Below are 23,314 nucleotides of genomic sequence, written 5' to 3'. Positions count from 1 at the left end.
CATTGTTGATTAATTTACAAACCTCAAATATAATTTCGCAAATATGAGTTTTTTTTTTAAATATTTTTAAAAGAACAATTCCATGTGATATTTTTATCTGAATAAAAAGCGTTTTAAGCATTTATTCATTTATTTATATTAGCCACAGAAAATATTTTGTTTTTATTACTTCTATTCTGAATATGTGTGACATTTTTTTTCAGATATGATGCATAGCTATGTTTTGTACACATTCTTCCACAAATGTTTGATCATACGTTCGTAATAAGATATTTTCGTGTTGCTTATTACAATTTGTTGTACCAATAAGCCTCGATTGGAATATTTTCATGTCCATTTTCAAGTTAATATTCAACAAGGAACCTCAAAAGTGTCTTTTGGTATCATAATATATACGCCGATACTTCCAATTCTGTTCGTTAATTATGAAATGAATTGCTAGTGGCACAAAAGTTCAAAATGATTTCAACATATTTTTTTTTTTTGGCCATTAAAAACTATTTTTTGAGATTGTAATGAAATACTGCCTCCAGAATAATAATATTTACAAGACCATGCAAATGTTTTTGCATTTTCATTATATGCAAGTTCTTGTGTTTTCTCTTGTTAATCAGTAAAGCCTATATGGCAGGATATTGCGTGATTGAATACATTATTTTCATGAGTTATTAAATATATATATTTCCTGCATATTATTATTGTTGTATGATTAATTTTTGTTATTGTACAAACAGAATCTGGTACAATATTGCCTCGCATTTGAAGCATATGTTATTTCATATTATAATTTTTTTTCTGATTATTAAATACAAAAATAATTGATTTCATTGTTGTAATTGTTTTCCTTCCCTCGAAAAAAAAATATTGGTACAATACATTCATGCAGGACATGTCAAGGGCAAACGTGTATTAATGCGTGCATATTGAGTAATAATGGAATTATAATACTACTCCTTGTTTGTTTCCCTCGTGTTGTTATTCTTTCAATTTTGATTGAAGGTAATCTAAATTAGATGTAGAAACTACATTAAAAATAAATACGAAGAAACATTTCTAGAACATATAATACGATTTTAACAAATACAAACTGACGGATGCAATATAATAAACTATGCATCTGTATTCGCAAATAACTTGCTTTTACAGTCAGCCTCTATGTAGTTCCAATGAGTAATTTTGTATTAAATATATTGCTTTCACTTTACACATATGCATTATGCATGATTTTACAATCTAGCTTTTAAATGCAATATTTCTATATAAATTGTTAATGCTTTACTTTCTCTGTAATTGCAGATTTATGTGAAGAGAAATTGCATTTTTAACAATTACAAATCGAGCTTTAGAAGGTTTGATTGTTATTCAAACTATAGTAGGAATAGCATTCCAAAAATATTTTTTAAAAACACTGACATGTTGCAACATGTCTTGTTTGGGGTATAAATCATAATACGACATCCGAGTAAGTAAGAAATAAAAATAAATGCATAATTAAGAAAAGCTATTGACTGATAAGTTTAATAAAAGCCTTCAAGTATGAACATTCTTTTTTAAAAATAATTTAACTATATTGGTGGTTTTGTTGTTCCATTTCTTTGCACACCAAAATACGTATTATACTTGCGCTTCGAAATATTCACTAGAACCAGATTGTATATTTTATATTTTAATCTTGATATTTTTCCTTTAAATCTTGATATTTTTATGTTTTTCTGCTGATTCATTTATACGTTGTTCTTCATCAAATAAGTTTATATAATTCCTTAGATTTGGTAATAACGATCTCATCAGATATGTTTAGTTTTCAGTGCTAGTTGTCTGTAATATATTTCAGTAGTAACACACGGTGGTCGTTTACTATAATTATTTTGTATTAATGCGCATTTACATTTTTCTCTTTTCTCATGTGCAGGATTTGACAGTACGTTTCACATATAAGCTATGATTTTTGTAAATGGTTTTGACTATCATACTTTTTTGTCTTCCGTTCACATATGTGATGTGCTAGTATAATATAATTGCTTCATTATCCACTTGCGTTAATAAAATTTAGCTGTTGTTATATTAATCTGTAATGTCTGATTAACCTGTAATATCTACGCAACACAACACATAGAAATTTTAACTTATTTTTTTCTAGAATATACGATTTTACTCACTCCTTAGGAGTAACTACGCAAAGTGTTGAGTTCTCCAAAAACCTTCCCAAGAAATAAATGAAATAATACAGCCCTTAATGCCAACTTCATTTCATGGAACTGTTAGGCAGAAAAATCATTTTCAGATATAATTTTTTCCTAAGTAACATCCTCAAAGTATTAGATGTTAGATCCTGAGATAAGATGCATCGTTTCTTATTGTTTTAAAACGAAAAATGGTAATCTGTAGCAAAATGCTTATTTTTTAAAATGAATGTTTTCGAAGTCGTTCATAAATGAAACTTCTTGAATTCGACAACTACTAAATATTTTTTTGCCTTCATTCACTAATAGTAGATCTTCATTATTTCAGGAAATTCGTTAAGCAAAATTAACTAATTCATCTCACTTGATAATGAACTTTTTTGTACCGCTTGTCACCTGCATCATCGTATTAAATTCTTGAATTTGAATGTCACATTCATTTTCTCTGAATCAAAAACAACCGAAATACAAATTTGATGCCTTTATGTCCAACAGTTGAGATACACATATGATAGTGTTACCTCTTTCCTTTTCAGGTTGGAAATCCGAAAATATGTGCGTGTGAATAGCATATTCATGTTATGTGTAGCTAAAACCTACTATACACATTTGAATGCTTGTACGTTCAGTAGTTTGAAAAAAATACATATATATAATAACAAATTTTATTTCTTCCTCGTTTTATTCTGGAACAATAAAAAGTCAAAATATTGCAAACTTTGCAACAACCAATGTGGTCCAAAAATGATTTTTGCATAATAATATAGTTTACTAATACAGGTTTTCTTTTGCAAGAAATAAGACTTCTTCCATCTTCGATCAGTTCATTCGTTGTTGCAGCTTCATATATCCAATATGAAATAAACATTCTTCAATTGATGATCCATCACGATACAAATCTCATTGTAATTATTAAAGAAGTTTCTACTTGAAAGCATAAGATCAATGCTACTAAAATAATTTTATACTCCCTTCTGAGTTTCTCTTATTTAGTTATGGAAGTGCATAACATATTTTTATTCTGTGAATAAAGTAATAAAAACAATGAATTTTGTTGTTTGCATCCAGAAGTTTAAAATGAGTGTCTGACAGGTCAAAATAAACTATTTATTGTTTTCGACTCTTTATGATTTGAATTTCTAAAGTAATTTTGTTTTACTGAATTATGATAACATTTTAATGTTCCGTGTCACTTGAGCAAGAGATTCCAAAAAAAAAAAAATATAGTGATCATTCAGTCTGTCAGTAATATTGCTCTCGAATCAAAACAACTATTTAAACTACCATATAATCACAATTGTAGCATCGTGTTTTCATTCTGTATGTTTAATTATGTAAGTATTCAAAATTATCGTGTGTTGAAATGAAACAAAGAAGATAAAATAATTCAATTCTGGATTTTGCAACGAATAATATCACACTTTGTAACTAGAAGCTGCATAATAAAGAATATTTTACAGCAGTGCATGAGATTCAAAATAAATTCATTAATACATGCTTTATATACATTCATATTTTATTTAAGTGTATGCATATCTTCAGTTTGAAATCAAGTGAACTATGTAGAATATTCTATTCACTTTGGCGCTTTAAATGGGCCAGGAATTGCGTCACAAACTGGTCATATTATTTTATTTGTTGTTATTCAATGAGAGAATTCAATGAGGAAGTCGCAGACTGCAACATAATATTTAAGAAATTGATCGTTCATATGCTGTACACAATTCAAAACAATCAGTTTTGAAATGCAATTTTTACATAAATGCTATTGTGGAATATCGTTCCTGTACTGAAAACTTCTCTAAATGTTATTTTTGAAGGCATCCTCAAATTAAGAATACGATCTGTTGATATTTTGACAGTTGGTCCAACAAACTTCTCTTTATAGGAGAAAATATATAAAGAAACACAGTAGGTGACCGCGAAGTTTTGTAAGTAACTTTGGTAAACTGAACTACTCAGAGAAACTATTAATATTTGCAAAATTCGTTTCACATACTGCATAAACAATTTGTATAGGTTAAATATATCACAATTGCAGATAAACCGAGATATTTATGTATAAGTAAGTAAATACATTAAATTTTAAGCAATTGTAAACCAGCGTTGAACTTTACTTGATATATCAACATCTATGTTTAGGACATGGCCAACACATGTGATAAATAAAGATGAAATCTAGTTTGCACATTGATTTAAGAAACGATTGATTATCTTATCTGCATTCAAATTGAGTTGAGCTACACTAACCTTCTTAAAATGTGTTAATCGTGAATTTACTAATTTCTTTAACTAACTAACTAACTAACTCTATGGCCTATGGAACCCGGAGGTTCAATGCCGCGTTCACAAAAGCTCTCCACTGACTTCTATCCTTAGCTAACTGCATCCAGTTTCTACTTTGTATTCCAATCTCTGCGAAATCCATCTTAATATTGTCCTCCCATCTGCGCCTAGGTCTTCCTAATGGTCGTTTTCCAATTGGTCTTCCTGTCAAGACTTTGAGAGCGTTTCTACTTTCTTCCATTCTAGCTACATGACCCGCCCACCTAAGCCTCCTAGACTTCACGACCCTAACAATGTTGGGTAAACCGTATAAATTATGTAGTTCCTCGTTATGAAGTTTCCGCCATTCCCCATTCCCGTTCCTCTTGGGTCCGAATATTCGTCTCAGGATCTTGTTCTCAAATACTTTCAGTCTATGTTCTTCCCTCAGAGTAAGTGACCATGTTTCGCAGCCATACAGAACAACAGGCATGATTACCGTTTTGTATATTTTAAGCTTCAAATTTCTCGACAGAATTCGCGACAACAAGAGATTTTGAACCGAATAGTAACACGAATTCCCTGCTTTTAATCGACATTTACTAATTTCTTTAGTATTATTATTTCCTGAAACGAAATGTATCAATTCCCACAGTACACTCCACATTTCATGTTACAAATGTCTCTAACACGAGATTGTAAACAATTTTGTTCCTTGTGTAGATTAATTAAATAATCAATATTTGAATGCAAAATGGTATTTTACTGACCACATTTAACAATCAGTAGTCATTAAACGATAATGACTTTTTTTTAATCACATAATTCAATTTTCATTCCAAACACAAAATGAAATGGTATATACAAAATAAACAAGTAATAATTATTATTATTATTTGCAATGTTCGTTAATTACTGTGGAGTAAATGACTTTAATATGGTCCGTAAAATTCTTGGAAGATGAACAATAATTATATTATGTTGTTATTTCAATAAAACAATTGACTTCATTTGCTTTTATTCATATTTGTATGCTTTGTTTCAAAGCTTGCAACACTATTATTAGCATTAGAAAGGTCCAGTAGAGTCCAATAGTTTTTATCTCTACAGAAATATATCTAAAAATTTGTGAATTGTTTTTGATTTTCAAAATATGTATATTACAGAGTTCTGACATTTAATTGTATTAGAAATATTCAGACAGAAATATAATTTTACGTATTTAGAAACAGATTGCTACCAATAATTGGATATTTTTACAAATTTTCTTCGGCTACCATCAAGGCCTTATCTATTAAGTGTGATCAGCATTGTCTTTTCGTATGACATTGTTTACCTACCTTGTACTTCATTTTTCTTCAAACACTTAAAATATGGTCCACACCGTTATTTCACCTCAAACAAAACTAAAACAGAAATGATGCAAAGTTAAAACACACAGCTCTTATATACTGTTTTACTTATGATAATTTCCCCTGGAATCAAAACAAACTTTCTCTATTTGGATATCTTATGGCTTCTCCTCCATCCACATGCTTTTGTACACTTGAGATCATGACATTTTTTTTTCTTTTATCATCTCAGTTGGAAATCACATTTTCTTATGAAAATACACTAAAAACAAGTTTAATTTTTATGGTCGTATAAAACATGGTTAAATATCCATGATATAAAATTTCCCTTGCAAATTCTTATGAAGATTAACAGTTACTTCTTCACGGATCTCTAGAAAAGCTTTTATTATTATCCTAAATGTTGTAATTAAATTTCATGCATTAATGAAAAGAAAATTATGTTGACTTGACAAACGTTGAGAAAAGATTAAAACTACTTAAGAATTAATTTTTTATTCATTATTAATTGTTGCAATACTGTTGAGCAAGGTCATTACGATCTTTAATAACAATATATGTATCAGTTGTTAATGGACAATAATATCGCTGTGTGTTTTTGCAGCCATTTTGATTATCTACTCGATGTTACGAAATATAAAATGAAAAATGAAGTTATGAAATCTAAAGAAGTTTAAAGAAAACATAATAGTATTTTTTTCTTACCATATTGATTTTTGTGTGTATGGAGCGAAAGTCTAATTACAGTTAAATATACTGCATTTACTTCTTATGGAATGTTTGTAAACATAATAAATAAATCTACATTACGTATACAATTTACTGTAAATTCTTCACTCATTGCACTGCTTCATCAAGTTAGATTCCACTGAACAGTTTCATACTACATACCCTCCACATTACTTGAAAAAAAAAAACGATTTGTTAAAAAAATCATCACTGGAGACACAGTTACGTCGAGTGTTCCGGCCATTTGCAACAATAAAGCCTACATCTGATTATGTAAATTTCAACACTACAGTGCTAATGAAGTCAAGTCCTTGTAGTGTTCACACACGAACCAAAGTGTGTCTTGCAGCACCGTGAATTAAATTTTAATGCTGGATGTAAGCATGGCAATTTTCAAGTCCTACTAAAGTACTAATCTGTTGTTTTTTTTTCCTTTCGTTAACCATTCCCAAACTAAAAGCAATGTACAGTGTTATTCTAATAACAAATAGCAAACCTACCCTATCACTTGCATGCATAACGAATTTTTCGAGAAATTACCTAATTATAGTATGGAGTTTGGATGCTTTGTGGTCAATCTAATAATAATAATAATAATAATAATAATAATAATAATAATAATAATAATAATAATAATAATAATAATAATAATAATAATAATAATAATAATATAAGGTCATCTGAAGTTGTTGAACCTTTAGCGCAAGAGATGACAGTGTCCCAAATCTTAAGGTATACGAGGCGCAGCGGCACGACCGGATTAAGGGGGGCTTAGGGAAGCTATATCCCCAGGTCCGCAGGTGCACAGATATATCCACTCTGATCAAAATGGATGGACTAACCCAGTCCTGCGCAGCGGGTCAGACGTAACGTCATTTGCCAGGTGATAGTTGAAGCTAGTAGATGTGTTAGAAGTGTTGCAATTGTTGTAATCAGAATCTTATAATCAAGGAATTAGGTCGTGAAGATGAGAGACATTTCTGCAAAACAGCACTACACTTTACAGTTTAATTTCGATATACGCGCAAACATTGCCGAAATCCATGAAGAAATGTGTGCTATTTATGGGTAAGATACCTTATAGAAAACAATAGCCAAAAGATGGTTCAGTCACTTCGTTCTGGAAATTTCAATGCCCAAGATGGTCCTCGGAGTGGTCGACGAATGACAGCTAAAGTACATTTAGTCTGTTAAAAATCAACGAAGACCGATATGTGAGCGGTCTTGGCATCATCAGTGACCCAAACATTCATTACCAAACATAATTAAGCCATTTGGAGAAAACTGGACAGAAAAAATAGTTAGGATGTTCAGGTGCAACATAACCCTGATTCGAAATTGATTATTCGATCTCATTTCTATCTGCGAATCTTTACTCAAACAAAACGAACTCGAGTCATTTCTGAAGCAGTTGATAACGACTGGTAAAATGTAGATAACCCACGACAAGAATGCGGAAATCAAGATCGTGTTTGAAGCGAGAAGCTCCACAGTCTGTGGCTAAGCTTACACTGAAGCCCAGAAATATTATACTACACGTTTGGTATGATTGGAAAAGTATTGTACATCACTAGCTACCGCCACCAAGTAGAACGATAGATTCAGATTGAACTGTCGATAATCAGTGAGAGTGTAATTCAAAATAGACGACCAGAGTTGGTCAACAGAAAGAGTGTCGTATACCATGCAAATAACGCCAGATCACATACATTTTTAACGATCAGTCAGAAATTCAGAAAACTTTGGTGTAATGTTTAAATACACCTATCTTATAGCCCAGACCTAGCGCCGAAAAACTGTTATTTGTTTCGATCTCTCCAGAACTCGATGAATGTTGTTAAGTCAGTTTCAAAAAAAAGGTATGTAAAAACCGCGTGTCAGAATTTTCTCAGTAGAAACCACAGCAGTTCTATAATGACTGGATTATGGTATTGGTGGAAAATGACAGAAGATCATAGAACAAAATTGTGAATATGTGGCTCGGTATTGTTTTCAAATAAGAATAAATCTCATCTTAGTTTTGGCCTCCAAAGAGTCAATACCTTTTATACAATCTGATATTGATTGTAAGCAATGAGAAGTTTTAATTGAGTACGATTTTAATCTATGGTTAGATCGGTGGAAGCATTAGGGGTGTGGCGGCTAATAGTAGTTAAATATACAAATGGGGGCACGGCGCTTGAGCGCTTACCTCGTGAGCGTGAGGTCCCTGGTTCGATCCTTAATCAAGTAAGTTTGTGGTGGGCAACATCGTGTCCATGGGTTTTCTCGGGATACTGCCGTTTCCTCCCACTTTCCCATTCCATCAATTCTTCCATAATCATTCGCTACCCTTAATTATCTGTGTCCTTTAACGTAAAGGGTGTAATCGCGGGACGTTAAACAAAATACTTTAAAGATATAAATTTACAAACATGAGGGGCTTTGGATTATTTGTGTACCGTAACTGCAATATTACGAATGCTTGTTCTGGAGGTCGTTTTATACTGTAAGCATAAAAAATATGAGTTCAGAAAATCGAAAGAAAGTAGGTTAAGACGTATTAAGGATACCCTTCCGTCATTAGTCATTAGTGGGATTGAAACGATATTATGGAAAACTTCCTTTGCAATAGCTGTGAAATTGATTCGATCCCAAGGACCAAATTACAAATTAAGAGCTTTCCCGCTGTGATACCTGTTCACTTTCGCCCGTCTGGTACAATGCATTATTGCAAGCAACAATAAATTCTAACAGCAATCCCAAGGGAGACAAAGATGCCAAAAGCGTTATCTATGCAAACTTTTTTTCGAACAGAAAGACCACACGACCATACATTTCTTTTATTTTTATTTTTATTTTTATTTTTATTGGTCAGATCTTTCAAGTGTGTTGGTTTTCTTGAAGTTGTACATCATGATTTCTGAATCAAATAAAAGTACTAATTTGATTGTGAAAATGTAAATTTAAAAACACAGGTGTCATTTTATTCTCACACTAGATGAAATGCCCGTTCTTCAAGCAGTGATAATTGGCTTATGGAAAATATAAGAATCCTCTTTCACCTTAGTACACTCCTTTCAAAAGGACTGATTAAAATAAAATCATAAATTACCCTATTTTTGGCGTACAGTTTGAACTTTTCTACCCCCTTAGAATAAAAGCTTTAATCAATGTAACATGATAAAAACTTTCAGGCAGAGACTATGTTCTAAAATTCATTTCAAACGGATAAGACGTGTTCCGTGATACGATCACAAACAACAGGCAACGTACATTCCAGCGTAGTGAAAATATATAGAAAATGCAACTTTCGTCCCATAAAACCGGGCATTTTAAAAGGCAAGGTCACGTGATTCCCTTTAGGCATGGAATTTTCGAAAACGTTCAAATATGTTCCCTTATTTTTGTATAACATATTAAATAGCGGATTTCTCATCTCCAACTCATCTGATCTCATTTCTTCCCGATTTTCTCATTCGGCACATTGTAAATAAATAAATGGAAATTTCAACAATATTGAAATTGTCCCCATTCCTCCTTAAGAGCGGCGAAATTAAAAAAAAAAAAAAAAAACATTGAAACACATATTCTGTTATTGTTAAAAGTTTTTATACATAACTTTACATCTTCAACTTAAGTGAATTCTCACACTCGAAATTTCTTAATTAAGAAAGGGAAACTTTGATATTCTAGGAATTATTATTATCTAGTAATTTTCGTTAATGATGAAACACATGTTTCCTCATTTTTTATTCTAGAGTTTATGTACCAAATTTTACATATCCAACAACTTAAATGAGTCCTCACATTCGGCAGTTTGTGAATAAATAAATTTTACAGTACGATTGAAATTCCCCTCTTTCCCTATTTGAAGTGGAAGTATCAGAAACGCTGAAATACGCGTTTCCTTATATATATACTTTATATATATATTACCGAGCGAAGTAGCTCAAGTGGTAGAGCGTTGGCTTCGCATTCGGGAGGCCGTGAATTCAATTCCTGCTGCCGACCATCTTGACTGGGGTCTTCCAGGGTTTCCCTCAGTCCTACCAGGCAAATGTCGGAATGGTACTTACTAAACAGGCCCTGGCCGATACCTTTCCAAATCCTTTCCATTTGTTATTGATGTTGTTGTTAGATATCCAGTATAAAATGGCCTCTGAGCTGTATCTGGTGTTTGTTAGATGTTTGTTAGGTTATATAAATGAAGTCACTATGTTTGTGACTTGGTACCCCTTGAACCACCCAACCAATGTTACGAGACTGGGATCTTCTTCTTATCAGTTCACTTTGACGGTGCAACTTGAGAGAAGGACAGGGAGAGATATTTAAAAATTATTAAAAATAGCTGATATTAATGTTGAATCCACAGTTTCTGGGGTCATTGAGATGAACAGTGGCTCTTGCCATGCCTTTTAAATTCAAATTCAGCACTGCAACTTGGGAGAGGAATTGGGAGAAATATTTTAAAATTTTCAAAAATGACCAATATTAATGTCGAATTCATAGGTTTCGGGGTCGATGAGACATACAGTGACACTTTCGATGCCGTTTAAATCCAAATTCAATCCTTTATGCCCAAAATGAAACTTACTCCCCACATGCGAAGAGGCGGTGTTCTGCTAGTTTTTAATAATAGCTCTAAATATCGAATTTCAGGTCTCCAAGTTTAGCAAATCCTCACACTTGCTACCTTCTGATTAAACAAATGAAAATTTCATATATTTTTTTAAATCTACCTTTTACCCCGTTTGGAGCGGAATATTCAAAAACGTTGAAACACGCGTTTCTTTGTTATTAGTGAAGATAACATGTGCCAAGATTTCGTTTCTCTCACGTTAGAGATTCGTCAGATACGCTGTTCTTGGGGGAAATTTCGAACCCCCTTTAGGATAGGTAGTTCCAGAAAAATCCTTCCTTATCCGTTATCTTCGTGACAAAAGAAATGTTCCGCCTAAATTTCTCGTTTCTACATATAGTAATATGACCTGGGTGATGGTGAATCATCCATTTCTACTCTTTTATAGAATAACATAGATTGCTGGAGTTTATTGACCAATCAATATTAGCACTAATCTCCTTACACCGTCCGGATAACTTGAGTTTAAAGCCCTTGTAATTGGCTTACACAGAATCTCCATTAAGCAGACTTCTATTTTGGGAGATTAAAAAATACAATGCAACGCAAGGGGTGAGAGCATGTAAGACAATAACATTAAGAACAGAAAGATGAGAACACGTTCTAGAGCTTTTAAAATAAACTTCCACGATATAGTCTATTTGAGAATTTAATACTGTTTATCATAAAGAACAAAATAATTTCAATAAGAAGGATTCTTGGTAGTAAGTCATCCTTTAGAGAGAGAGGCTTTCGTGTACAGGATGCCTCGAAAGTATAGAAGATGTCAAGAAGTGATAATTAGTACATTATTTTAATGCCAAGCATTCTATAAAATTCGAAACACACTTCTCTTGAATTCAATTCAGGTCAACATGTGAGTACTTGTAGTAGTGCACAGAAAAAAAATGCAGGAATGTGGTATACATAAAAACGTGGGCTACATGCGTAAATCTTGTAACTGGCCTTAACTTTCTGGACTTAACGTACCACAGTATCCTGCGGCAAACGTATAACTGAACACGTATGTTTTATAATACTTTACGTATAATTGTTCTTTCTCTAATGCGGAAAGTATGAATAGACAGAACAAGGGTAAAACGTTCTATTCGGAATTTCTGTTCTATTCGGAGTCTATTCGTACTTTTCGCATTAGAGAAAGAACTATATAGAATCTCACGTACAGATGGACGTATATATCATATAGCTGACGTATGCAACATACGTATATGTATGTAATCCCACCCAACACAAGTACATACTGATCATGTGTAAAGAATGTTCCTCGAGGTACATTGGAATGTACATGATAGGTACGTGAATAGAGCAATCATGTGAAATACACATGTAAGGAATAAGGTTACTTCCGCCCAAAAGTACGTGCATGACACATACCGAGGAATGTATCTATTATGTGTATATCACGTACCGTGTATGTACTTGACACATTTACTTGGCATTGGCATGTGCCAGGAATGTACTAGGCATGTCAGTAATGTTCCTTAGGGCAGTGCTATGCAATTGGGGGTGCGAGTACTTAAATACTAAAACCTTAACGCTTCATTTTTACGTTCGAATTTAGAAGCTTGTACTTTTAAAAAAAGCCAAGCAACTAACTCTGAAAATATATGCCCTCCTCCGGCATCTGTGTGGCAATTTAACTATCTATTAAAATACTACAGTAACATTTACGAGCGACCGAGCTCTAACCTATAATCTTAGCATTCAAACCTTTGATTTACGGTTATTTGTGATTTCACGTTTATAACAAAGACAAATATTTTTAAAAGAGTGTAGTTTAAATAAATTACTGAAATAAATATTTTTCACAAAGTTTATCCTTTTAAATTATTGTTCAAAGGCCTTTGCCTTTAGTAAGCCTTCTCCGAAATACATGCAAATGAATTGTGCTGCCATCTTTGGAGCTCTTTTAAAATACACATATATGTTTCTCGACAATGAGATCTCAGAAACTACAGGCTCTAGAAAGATGACGTTTTCACTGATCGATTGCAAATTTCATGTAGATTGTCCAGTTCTAATTGAATATTTAAAAAACATGGGCACTATTTCTTTAGTACATTTTTACGGGTACATTGGAAGTGTTGAACTTTCAAAAAAATAAAATAAAACATCACATCCTAATCATTACACATTCCAACACCACACTGTTGTATATAGCGGTTGTATATGTCTCCGGCATTTGTTTCATAGCCAAATAATAATGGAAAAGGAAGGATAACCATTTCTCCAGTCTAAGATGAACTTTTTTGGGGAGTGTTTTTCCCAATAAGCACCATATATAACTGACAATATATTAATTTTGTATGTATATTACAATGTGGCTAAACTCAGAAAGTGGCTATAGAAGTGAAAAGCATATGGCTAAAAAGCCACTATTGGCTCTTTGGAAATTATGTGACTAACGACGTTCTCAAAATGGCCAGATCTCGTCACAAAGTGGCTAAATTGGCAACCCTAGTCGCAATACGAAGCAACTTACGCACAACCATGCCATGGTACATGGGGTATGTGCCATTCACATTCCTCACATTCCAGTGAAGCATGTAAAAGTACCTTGCAAGTGTCAGAAATTCCTCGAAAGGCACGTACCTAGCGACACGTGCTATGCATATGAAATGTACATGTTTCAAGTACCAGGTACGTAAACGGTACATATGGAACTTAAATGGCACGTTCCTAGAATGTACCTGGTTGGGTGGGATATACAGAAGCCTGTTAGATGCCATGCATCGTTCAGCGACATTATGTAACATAGGCAGTACGTATAGAACATATGAATAACATATGATCCGTATAGATTTCCGTAGTAAACATATGGTTGCCGTATATTTATGTAATGTACTGCTGTCCGGATAATGGAATTTTCTCAGTGTGATGATCATCTCTCAAAACGAAAAATTTGATCCCGATTTTTCTTTACATGATATTATTTTTCAAGATCCCTCATATGACAACATCCTAAGGTTGAGATAAGAAGATTGAGATTCTCTATCAGTATATCTCAACTCTCATTTCTGTGTCTTTGCAGCACAGTCTGTTCAGCTGCCATACACCTGCGTAATTGACAGCGCTGATTAAGTTCTACGTCAAAGTAGTCGTTTTGTCGATTCATTCCGTATATATATCCAAGGGCGGTTCCAAGGGGGGCTATAGGGGCTATAACCCCCTCCCTTGACGCTCAGATATACACTGGATAAAATGGGCTTCAATCCTGCTTTACACTGGATAAAACGGTAAGCTATGGGCCCTCGCTTGATCATATCCTGGATCCGCCAATATATATATATATATATATATATATATATATATATATATATATATATATATATATATATAATTAACAATCATGAAAAATCATGAACATTTTAAGCTGAACTCACCTCATTGGGACAAATTATTTATGATAGTAGGCTTTGATCTAAAATATAAGCGTATGAAATGTTATATTGTTCAGGCTTTTATGGCTCTCAACTTACGGGAGGCCAAGTTTTGTTTCATTTTTCTAAAACAAAACCCCGTGTGATGGGAATCAAACTTTGCGTCGTGGATTCCAGAACACAGACCCACACACCGAATTCATCCAATCAGTATGAATCTTTACCTTGATGTGTTTATTAGCGCGTAAAATATTACGTTGTACAGGCGTTGAGTTCCTGAGTTGCCTATTATCGTGTTTCTACTTCATTTATTAGAACATATAAAGTAAAAAAAAAAGTTTAAATAACAATTAAAAGTTAGTCTTGGACAGAGAAAAATCTGACGAGAAATCTAATCTAATGGGTATTTCACTTGTATTAATAAACAAGCAGAAGTGTTCGTGAATATAAAACCAGAAATGTGAATATTATAAAAGTCCCTCCCCCCCTTCAATGAGTGGTTTGGATAAAAATGTTGCCAAACTGAAAAAACTCCTGGACTCTGACCGTCGTTTGCTCCATGTTTTCGACGGTCTTCGGTCCCTTCTTGAACTCACTGAACCACTGTAAAACCTGACCCCTTGACAGGGTGTCGTCTTTGTGAGCCTACTTGACCATGGCAAGCGTCTTGTTCCACAGCGGAAAACAATTTTGTCACCATGGCAATGAGTAAGAAATTGATTTTGCTATACAGCATTCAATTAATGTAATTTTTATCGATGTAAAAAAAAAAATGGTTCATCTAGATTTTAAATATTCAAAACTGCAATGTTTTTCCCCCTCAAAAGTAAGTTTGTTTAACTGAAGCCATTTTTTGCATTATATGATTGAAATATTTTTTTTTTCTAAAAACATATTTCTGAATAATTCAAAATATAGGAATACTGTTTTAAAAATATATCAATTTAAAATACTTCAAAATTAGTTCAAGACAGCTACAGAAATATTTATACCGTAAAATTGAGAATAAAATACTGAGAGAAAAGAAAGTTGTTAATCGTTGGTTTATAGACTGCAAAGGATAAAAATTTCTTCTGAACATTGTTATCCCCAAGTGTGAACGAAGTTTTAAACTTCGTGAAGGAAACAGCAGCTTTTGTGGAGCTTTCCACGCAAATTCCTGCAATCTCTTCGTGAGGAAGAACAACGCCATCTGGCCTAGATGCGAAGAAACTCAGCGGTTGAAAGGATTCAGAACTGTCGCTTCTGCTCTCTGGTAAATTTCAACCAACACGAGAGAAATATTTCCTTCCATAAAAAATAAAAAAACGGATGTAAAGCAATAAAATGACGACAAAATTTGTCGACAAAAGTGGTATTTCATTTATGTGCTTAATTGTTTAATAAATAGTCGTTACGGCAATCCATAAAAGTTCTTTGTAGTTACGCTTTGGAAATCAAGACAGGGGCAAGAGAGCTCACTGGTACAGCGTTTACTTCTGGTGCATGAAGTCCGTGGTTCGATCTCCGGCCAAGTAAGATTGCAGTGTACAATATCATGTCCGTGGACTTTCTCGAAGTGCTCTCGTTTGCTCCAACATGCTCATTCCATGAATTCTTCCATCATCATTCATTTGCTTTAATCATCGTCTCCCATAATCGTTCGACGTTAAACCGAAAGATTTTATTTAAATGTTTTGGTAATCAAGGCAAATTTGAAACCACAATATATTTTCAACACTGCGAATGGTCTAGACTCTAGAGACTAGGATATGTACAGTCATGTCCAAAATTATTGTCGCATGTCTACAAATGTGTTGTTGTAGGAATATAATTTAATAACGAATTCGCCCGTATTTCTTTTAATATTAGTATTTGTATAATCGCCAAAGACATGTATGTGGCAAATTTCATGTCAAAAGAGGAATAAATAAGAACAATAAAGCGAAAACAAAACTTTCTTGTCCATTTATTAACATTTTGTATTACTCAAATTTTCCTATTTGTAATTCTTTTCCTATAAAATTTACTAGAAATGTACATTTTCTAATTGTACACATAGTATCAGTATTAAAAATACCCTGCAAAATCATTATCAAATTATATTTCTACAAAAAGACATTTATAGATATGCGACAATAATTTTGGACACGAGTATACCTTTCGTGTTGTGACGTTTCGAGTTGGGAGAAAATAATTAAAATTTGAACGTTAAACTGTGACTACACGTTCCTTTCCACAAATACAGACCGGATACAAAGTCCCATTACCCCAAAGAACATGACAAAGTATATTTTATGTTTAGATGTCAAGCCCTATTTACTAAATTTGCGTCCAACTACACTGTTGAACAACGCGTTAGTGCGAGTTGTTGGGTACATGTATGAAAGCAAACAGGTATATTTATGGCTGAAATATGTAGTCCCTTTGTGACGCGATTTCAAGGGGTCTTCTTCTGAATCAACCCCTTTTGAAACGAGAACTCTCCCCGACATGTTATTTCAAAGATAAGAAGAGAAGTGGAAAACCTTCTGTCAGAAGAGAAACATGCGGTCTCCTCCAAGAGTCCATGGAGCAATTGCCAGCAAAGTCGACGCGTAAAGAATTTGCGGATTTGGATATACTCCGGTGGACAATGCAGAAGCATTTCAAGCAAAACTTACACATGGATGCATATTGCCCTACCCGTTCAAGAATTACACGATAATAACATGGTGCGGAGGAAAAAGACATGTGCAGTTAACTTTGAGGTGTTCGATACAATACCAAGGTGTGGTGAAGTGATACTTTCAGATGAGGGCACGACCCATCGGAGTTTCTCGATCAAGGATTTTTTTTTTTTTTTTTTGTTCAAGGAAACCCCACATGTGATGATATGGTCAGCCATAGACAGCAGATGTTTTTTCTTTCTTTTTTTTGATGGTATTGTGAATCAACTTTAGTATCTACATATGTTGCGGAACTGGTTTTTAATTGAATTGAATTGAATTTATCTTTATTTCAGCGGGCGAGGTTCAGCCGGAGGCTGCTCTGCCACCTAACCCTTGTCATCATTACAAAGAAAAGAAAGAAAAAAAATAAAGACACAAGTAAGATACAAGATACAAATAATAACATAACATGATAACATTCAATAATACTAAGGATAAACAAAACACTCAGTAAATGTAAATGAAAAAAAAAACTATACTCATACTGCCAGTCCAATTTCATACCAATTTCAGTCCAATTTCAAACTGTAGTAAACCTTTCATGTGTGCCAATGCTTTGTAGCTGATCTCTAAATAATAATGTTTGGAGTGATGATTTAAATGAATTATAGTTTGTCAGTGATTGACTTTGGTAGGGAGTTCCAGATTCTTACTGCCGAAATGCCTTCTCTGTTATTTTTTAAAAATTCCGGGGAATATTCAGTTTATTACTTCCTCGGGTATTGTAACGGTGAATTTCTGATCTACATGTTAATTTATGATGCAAGTAAGGTGGTGCTTTATGCGAATTTATTTTGTCCCTCTCTTAGAAGATCATGGAGTTAAGGAAACATTTTGTCTCGGACGTTTAAGATAAACCATCATTGCCACCACCGTGTTCTTTTACCACATTATCAGTCATAAAATCTTTGATCACAAGAATTTTTGATTGTTTTGAAGGACAGAGGACCCTCATTGGACGTATAACCAAAGTTTCTTTCTACCTGAATTACCGATTTTGTTACTTAACGCTATTATATGACTTGAGACCGTTCATAAGACATCGCCATTTTGAACAATGTTCAAGATAAGATTATTAATAAAACTCCAACTGACCAAACTATAGCCCCCCTCCCTTGACGCTCAGATATACACTGGATAAAATAGGCTTCAATCCTACTTTACACTGGATAAAACGGCCAAATATGGTTCAGCCCCTCCCTTGATCATATCCTGGATCCGCTCCTGTATATATATATATATATATCGGGTGTTGCAAAATAAGTGTTACAACTCTTGGGAGGTGAATCCTGCCACTGAGACAAGAAAAAAAGTTCTTTTGAACTTTCGGCTATCGGACATAGTTTCAGATCTACACGGTGCCGAAAGCGTGGGAAAATGACTTTCGGACGCCAATAGTTCGGAAACTATCCAACGTAAAGAGGGCGGGTAAAAAATTCACTGAAGAAATCATACCTGCTCTATTGAATTTTGCATGTTTCACAATCCTACCATGCACGCGCAAGGGATTCCCCAAAGAACGTAGGGAGTCCCGGATAATCTGCTAAATCAAAGTAGGTCTAAATGGATATGAATTGATGGGGTTTCTACCAGGTAACAATAATTCGTTTGTATTAAGTCGATATCTGGAACAAATACAAAATGGCGGACACTTTCATGTTCGTTGTGTGTGGTTGCATAATCGCCAGGTACGCATGCTGGCCAACAGTGAAATTCTGAGTATTAAGTATAGCGAATTTGTACTCAGATGCTCTAGAAAGATATCTGGAGTGTTGGTAGAGCACAGCAGATGAAGCAGGGTGATTCACATGTGGGGAACACGTAACGAAAAATGCCCAGAAATGCACTCATACTCAGTAAACGTGAGTTCAAAGCGTCGGAAATGTAAGAATTAGCGTCAAGAACATGAAAACCATTTCACCAATAATATTCCCTCAAACCGACGCAATATGATGTGCACGGTTGCATACCAATAAGGATGCAACAACTGAGACCAAGTTGAAATTGTGCAAAGGGACTCACTAAGAAACTGGGTAAACTAAATTAATGTCTCTAGTGGGATCGCATGATCGATATTGAAATGTGGCCAATGTGTGAGTTGATATCGACATGTAGCTAATGGACAAATGTCAACATGTCCCACTGCTGCTGGGACACCGTCTCACATGCGAAAACTAGGAAGATAACGTTGTACATTCTGCTATTACATCTGGTGCACTTTTTGGTAGAACGTAACTAGAACAAGATTGTATCAATGTCCCACTTTGTTTGGAACATTGTCCCACAGTCGACACATATAAAAAGAAATCTTTTAATCCATGGTTCAAATTGTGATAAAGCGTGAAAATAACAAACTTGTATCATGTCTCACGTCTTCTGGGACATATTACGTACTCGATATCAAAATACCTCCAGAAATATGTATCTTACACACAGTACATGCCAAGACAAAGATGAAAATGGACCAATTTGGCACATGTAACACTACAGCTGGAACACCATACATATGGAAAATAATACGGCATGAGAAATAGGAAGAAACGTCTTAAAGCTCTGATTGTTTACAACTGTGCAGTAGGAGTAACAAAATGTAACACACAAGCATGTCGGGAGGCTGTACAAGAGCGCTTGCGAAACAAAGTGGGTACTCTTCAAAGAAATGTATACAGAAAAGTCAGGCTCCCTCGAGCCTCAGGGCTAGAGTGCTCGCTTTCGCTCGCGTGGTCGCAGTTTCCAATCCTCACGGCCTCAGATTCAAGACCCGAGTAGTTATTTTCCTATTTTTTCCACGTGGGACGGTGTCCCAGCAGTAGTGGCACATGTTGAGATTTCTCCACTATCGATATCAACATACAAATTGTCCGCATTTCAATATCGATCATGTTATCCAACTAGAGACATTCATTTAGTTTACCCAGTTTCTTAGTGAGTCCCTTTGCACAATTTCAACTTGGTCTCAGTTGTTGCATCCTTATTGGTATGCAACCGTGCACGTCATATTGCGTCGGTTTGAGAGAATATTATTGGTAAATTGACTTTCATGTTCTTGACGCTAATCCTTACATTTCCGACGCTTTGAATTCACGTTTACTGAGTGTGAGTGCATTTCTAGGCATTTTTTGTTACGTGTTTCCACACATGTGAATCACCCTGCTCCATCTGTTGTGCTATACCGACACTTCAGATGTCTTTCTAGAGCATCTGAGTACAAATTTGCTACACTTAATACTCAGAACTTCACTGTTGGCCAGCATGCGTACCTGGCGATTATGCAACCACACACAACGAACATGAAAGTGTCCGCCATTTTGCATTTGTTCCAGATATCGACTTAATACAAACGAATTATTGTTACCTGGTAGAAACCCCATCAATTCATATCCATTTAGACCTACTTTGATTTAGCAGATTATCCGGGACTCCCTACGTTCTTTGGGGAATCCCTTGCGAGTGCATGGTAGGATTGTGAAACATGCAAAATTCAACAAAGCAGGTATGATTTCTTCAGTGAATTTTTTACCCGCCCTCTTTACGTTGGATAGTTTCCGAACTATTGGCGTCCGAAAGTCATTTTCCCACGCTTTCGACACCGTGTAGATCTGAAACTATGTCCGATAGCCGAAAGTTCAAGAGAACTTTTTTTCTTGTCTCAGTGGCAGGATTCACCTCCCAAAAGTTGTAACACTTATTTTGCAACACCCGATATATATATATATATATATATATATATATATATATATATATATATATATATATATATAGGGTGTTTAATAAGTAATGGTCATAAATTAAACCGTAGATAGTACAAGCCAAAACTAACAAAAAAGTCTTAGTAAACATGAGTCCGCAAACGCTTCGTAACGGAGATAGGGGCTGTCGAAAGTGTGGGAAAATGAAGTTTAGAGATGAATATCTCAAAAGTATGAATCGGACAGGGGGCGGTCCAATGAATGACTATCGAAGTCAGACCTGCGCTATGCAGAAATGCATGGTTGATAACTCGTCTTAGGAATGTGCTCTGAAGTAGTTCACAACATGCACCACCTCCTTTCTTCGATTGCCTCTCTCATTTCCTGCTGGTTATGCAGCCACACACAGCACGTAAACGTTGCCCGCCATTTTGTATCTTTTCAAGCTTTCGATCTGGTACCTCGACTTATGAATTACTGGTGGATAGACTCGCCCTCGATGTTCATCTCGAGTACCCTATCCTTGGACAATTTTCCGGGAATCCCTTCGTTTCTTTGGGGAATCCCTTACGCGCGCATTGCAGAGTTATCAACCATGCATTTCTGCATAGCGCAGGTCTGACTTCGATAATCATTCATTCGACCGCGCTCTGTCCGATTCATACTTTTTGAGATATTCGCCTCTAAACTTCATTTTCCCACACTTTCGACAGCCCCTATCTCCGTTACGAAGCGTTTGCGGACAAATTTTTTCTAAGACTTTTTTGTTAGTTTTGGCGTGTACTATCTACGGTTTAATTTATGACCATTACTTATTAAACACTCTGTATATATATATATATATATATATATATATATATATATATATATATATATATATATATATATATATATATATATTGTCAGTTGGAGTTTTATTAATAATCTTGAATTTTCCAAGGCTACAATGAATAATTTACAAACAATGTTCATTACAACGTCATTTCAGCTAGAACTACTATCTTACACTACAATATATCAAACTTGTTGAGTCTCTGCTACCTTTCCGCCCAGAACTTCAGATGTAATCTAAAAAGTGAGAAAGAATGACATGCATATATTGATATTACACATTTGGTAATATCAGGCGATCGAAATATTGTACAGCTTGCTACAAATGACTTTTATTTTATGGCAGATGACTTACGGTGATGACCATGTCAATATCTTTGAGAAATAGCACGAAAATAGTTCCACATTTATACTTCTTGGCAATCAAGTATTTCCTGTTACGTCTGTATCTCAGAAGTCAGCAGCAAAATATCATTAGCAAAGCAAACTTTTGAAAGTAATATAAGCGTCCTACTTACTAATCATGTATTGAAACTAGGTAGAAATTTGTGATAATGTCCATATGTTAACATATAGATACGATATATTAGGCTGTAGGAATGAAAGCAAAAGCTGAACTTAAGTAGGTCTGATGAGATTTACAAGGGCTGGTTGGTTAGTAATGAAAGCAAATTAAGAAGTATGAAGAGAAACAAGAATTTTAGGAATGATACAAAAATGGATTAAAAGATTGCGATCTTGGCTAAGAATTTTAGGAATGATAAAAAAATGCATCGAAAGATTGAGATCTTGGCCAATAATTAACTTTTGGTTCAGAGGCCACAAAATTTATGAACAGCTCCTAAATCGGGTTTACGTATTTTCTATTGAATAAGAACATCATACTGAGTTAAGTGATACTTTGATTTTGGCTACACTATATGTAGTTCTCCAGATATAAGGTGTACAAGAAAATTTTTGATTCAATGAAATAATATATTGGATCTTCGATCAGGGACCACAAAATTTTTGAACGGTCCCTAGATCGAGTTTTCTTATTTCTTTTTTAATGGAATAATCACATCGTACTGAGTTAAGATATAGTTTGGGTTTGGCTACACTATATGTAGTTCTCCAGATATAAGGCGCATAAGAAAAAAAAATGATTGAAATATATTGGATCTTTTGATCCCAAAATTGATAGAAAATCATTGATAAAAGTAATTCAAAAGAGAAGAATGAAGCCCACTGGGCATATACTTCGATATATCTTCATATAATGCATCTTTGAAGGTAAAATGCTGTACAAGAAACGGAGAGACCGATAGACAAGTCATATATGATATTAACATGAAAAGGATGGCGGAATATCAGAAGGTATGGCTGCAACTACAATTCTTTGGTTTTAGAAATGAATGAAAGAAAAAAGTTGTGTATCTCTATTATTGCTGCATGTCCTGGGTTCAATTCCCATTGGGGGTATACACAGAACTTTCAATTTAGGAATTGGATAATGAAACAACAGAGACATTACAAATTAGCACGATCGCACTAGGGATTCTGACCCCAGATCATTCAACTAAAAGTTACCTGGC

The 23,314-nt window shown here is 34.3% G+C and overlaps 1 protein-coding gene across 1 annotated transcript in view; it reads right to left on the bottom strand.

Moving 5' to 3' along the window:
- LOC145687631 (uncharacterized) overlaps positions 1-23,314 on the bottom strand; it is a 61,389-nt gene that overhangs the window by 6,014 nt on the left and 32,061 nt on the right. Inside the window, exon 2 of the mRNA XM_081761095.1 lies at positions 5,789-5,854. Within this exon, the coding sequence (XP_081617221.1) occupies positions 5,789-5,800 (12 nt within the window). The 5' untranslated portion in view covers positions 5,801-5,854. The remainder of the gene's footprint in view (positions 1-5,788; positions 5,855-23,314) is intronic.

This window comes from Thermobia domestica, chromosome 6 (genome assembly GCF_964235325.1).
Source record: "Thermobia domestica chromosome 6, izTheDome1.hap1.1, whole genome shotgun sequence".
Classification (NCBI taxonomy): Eukaryota; Metazoa; Arthropoda; class Insecta; order Zygentoma; family Lepismatidae; genus Thermobia; species Thermobia domestica.
Note: the sequence above shows the minus strand (reverse complement) of the source record. Positions and strands in the feature narration are given on the sequence as shown.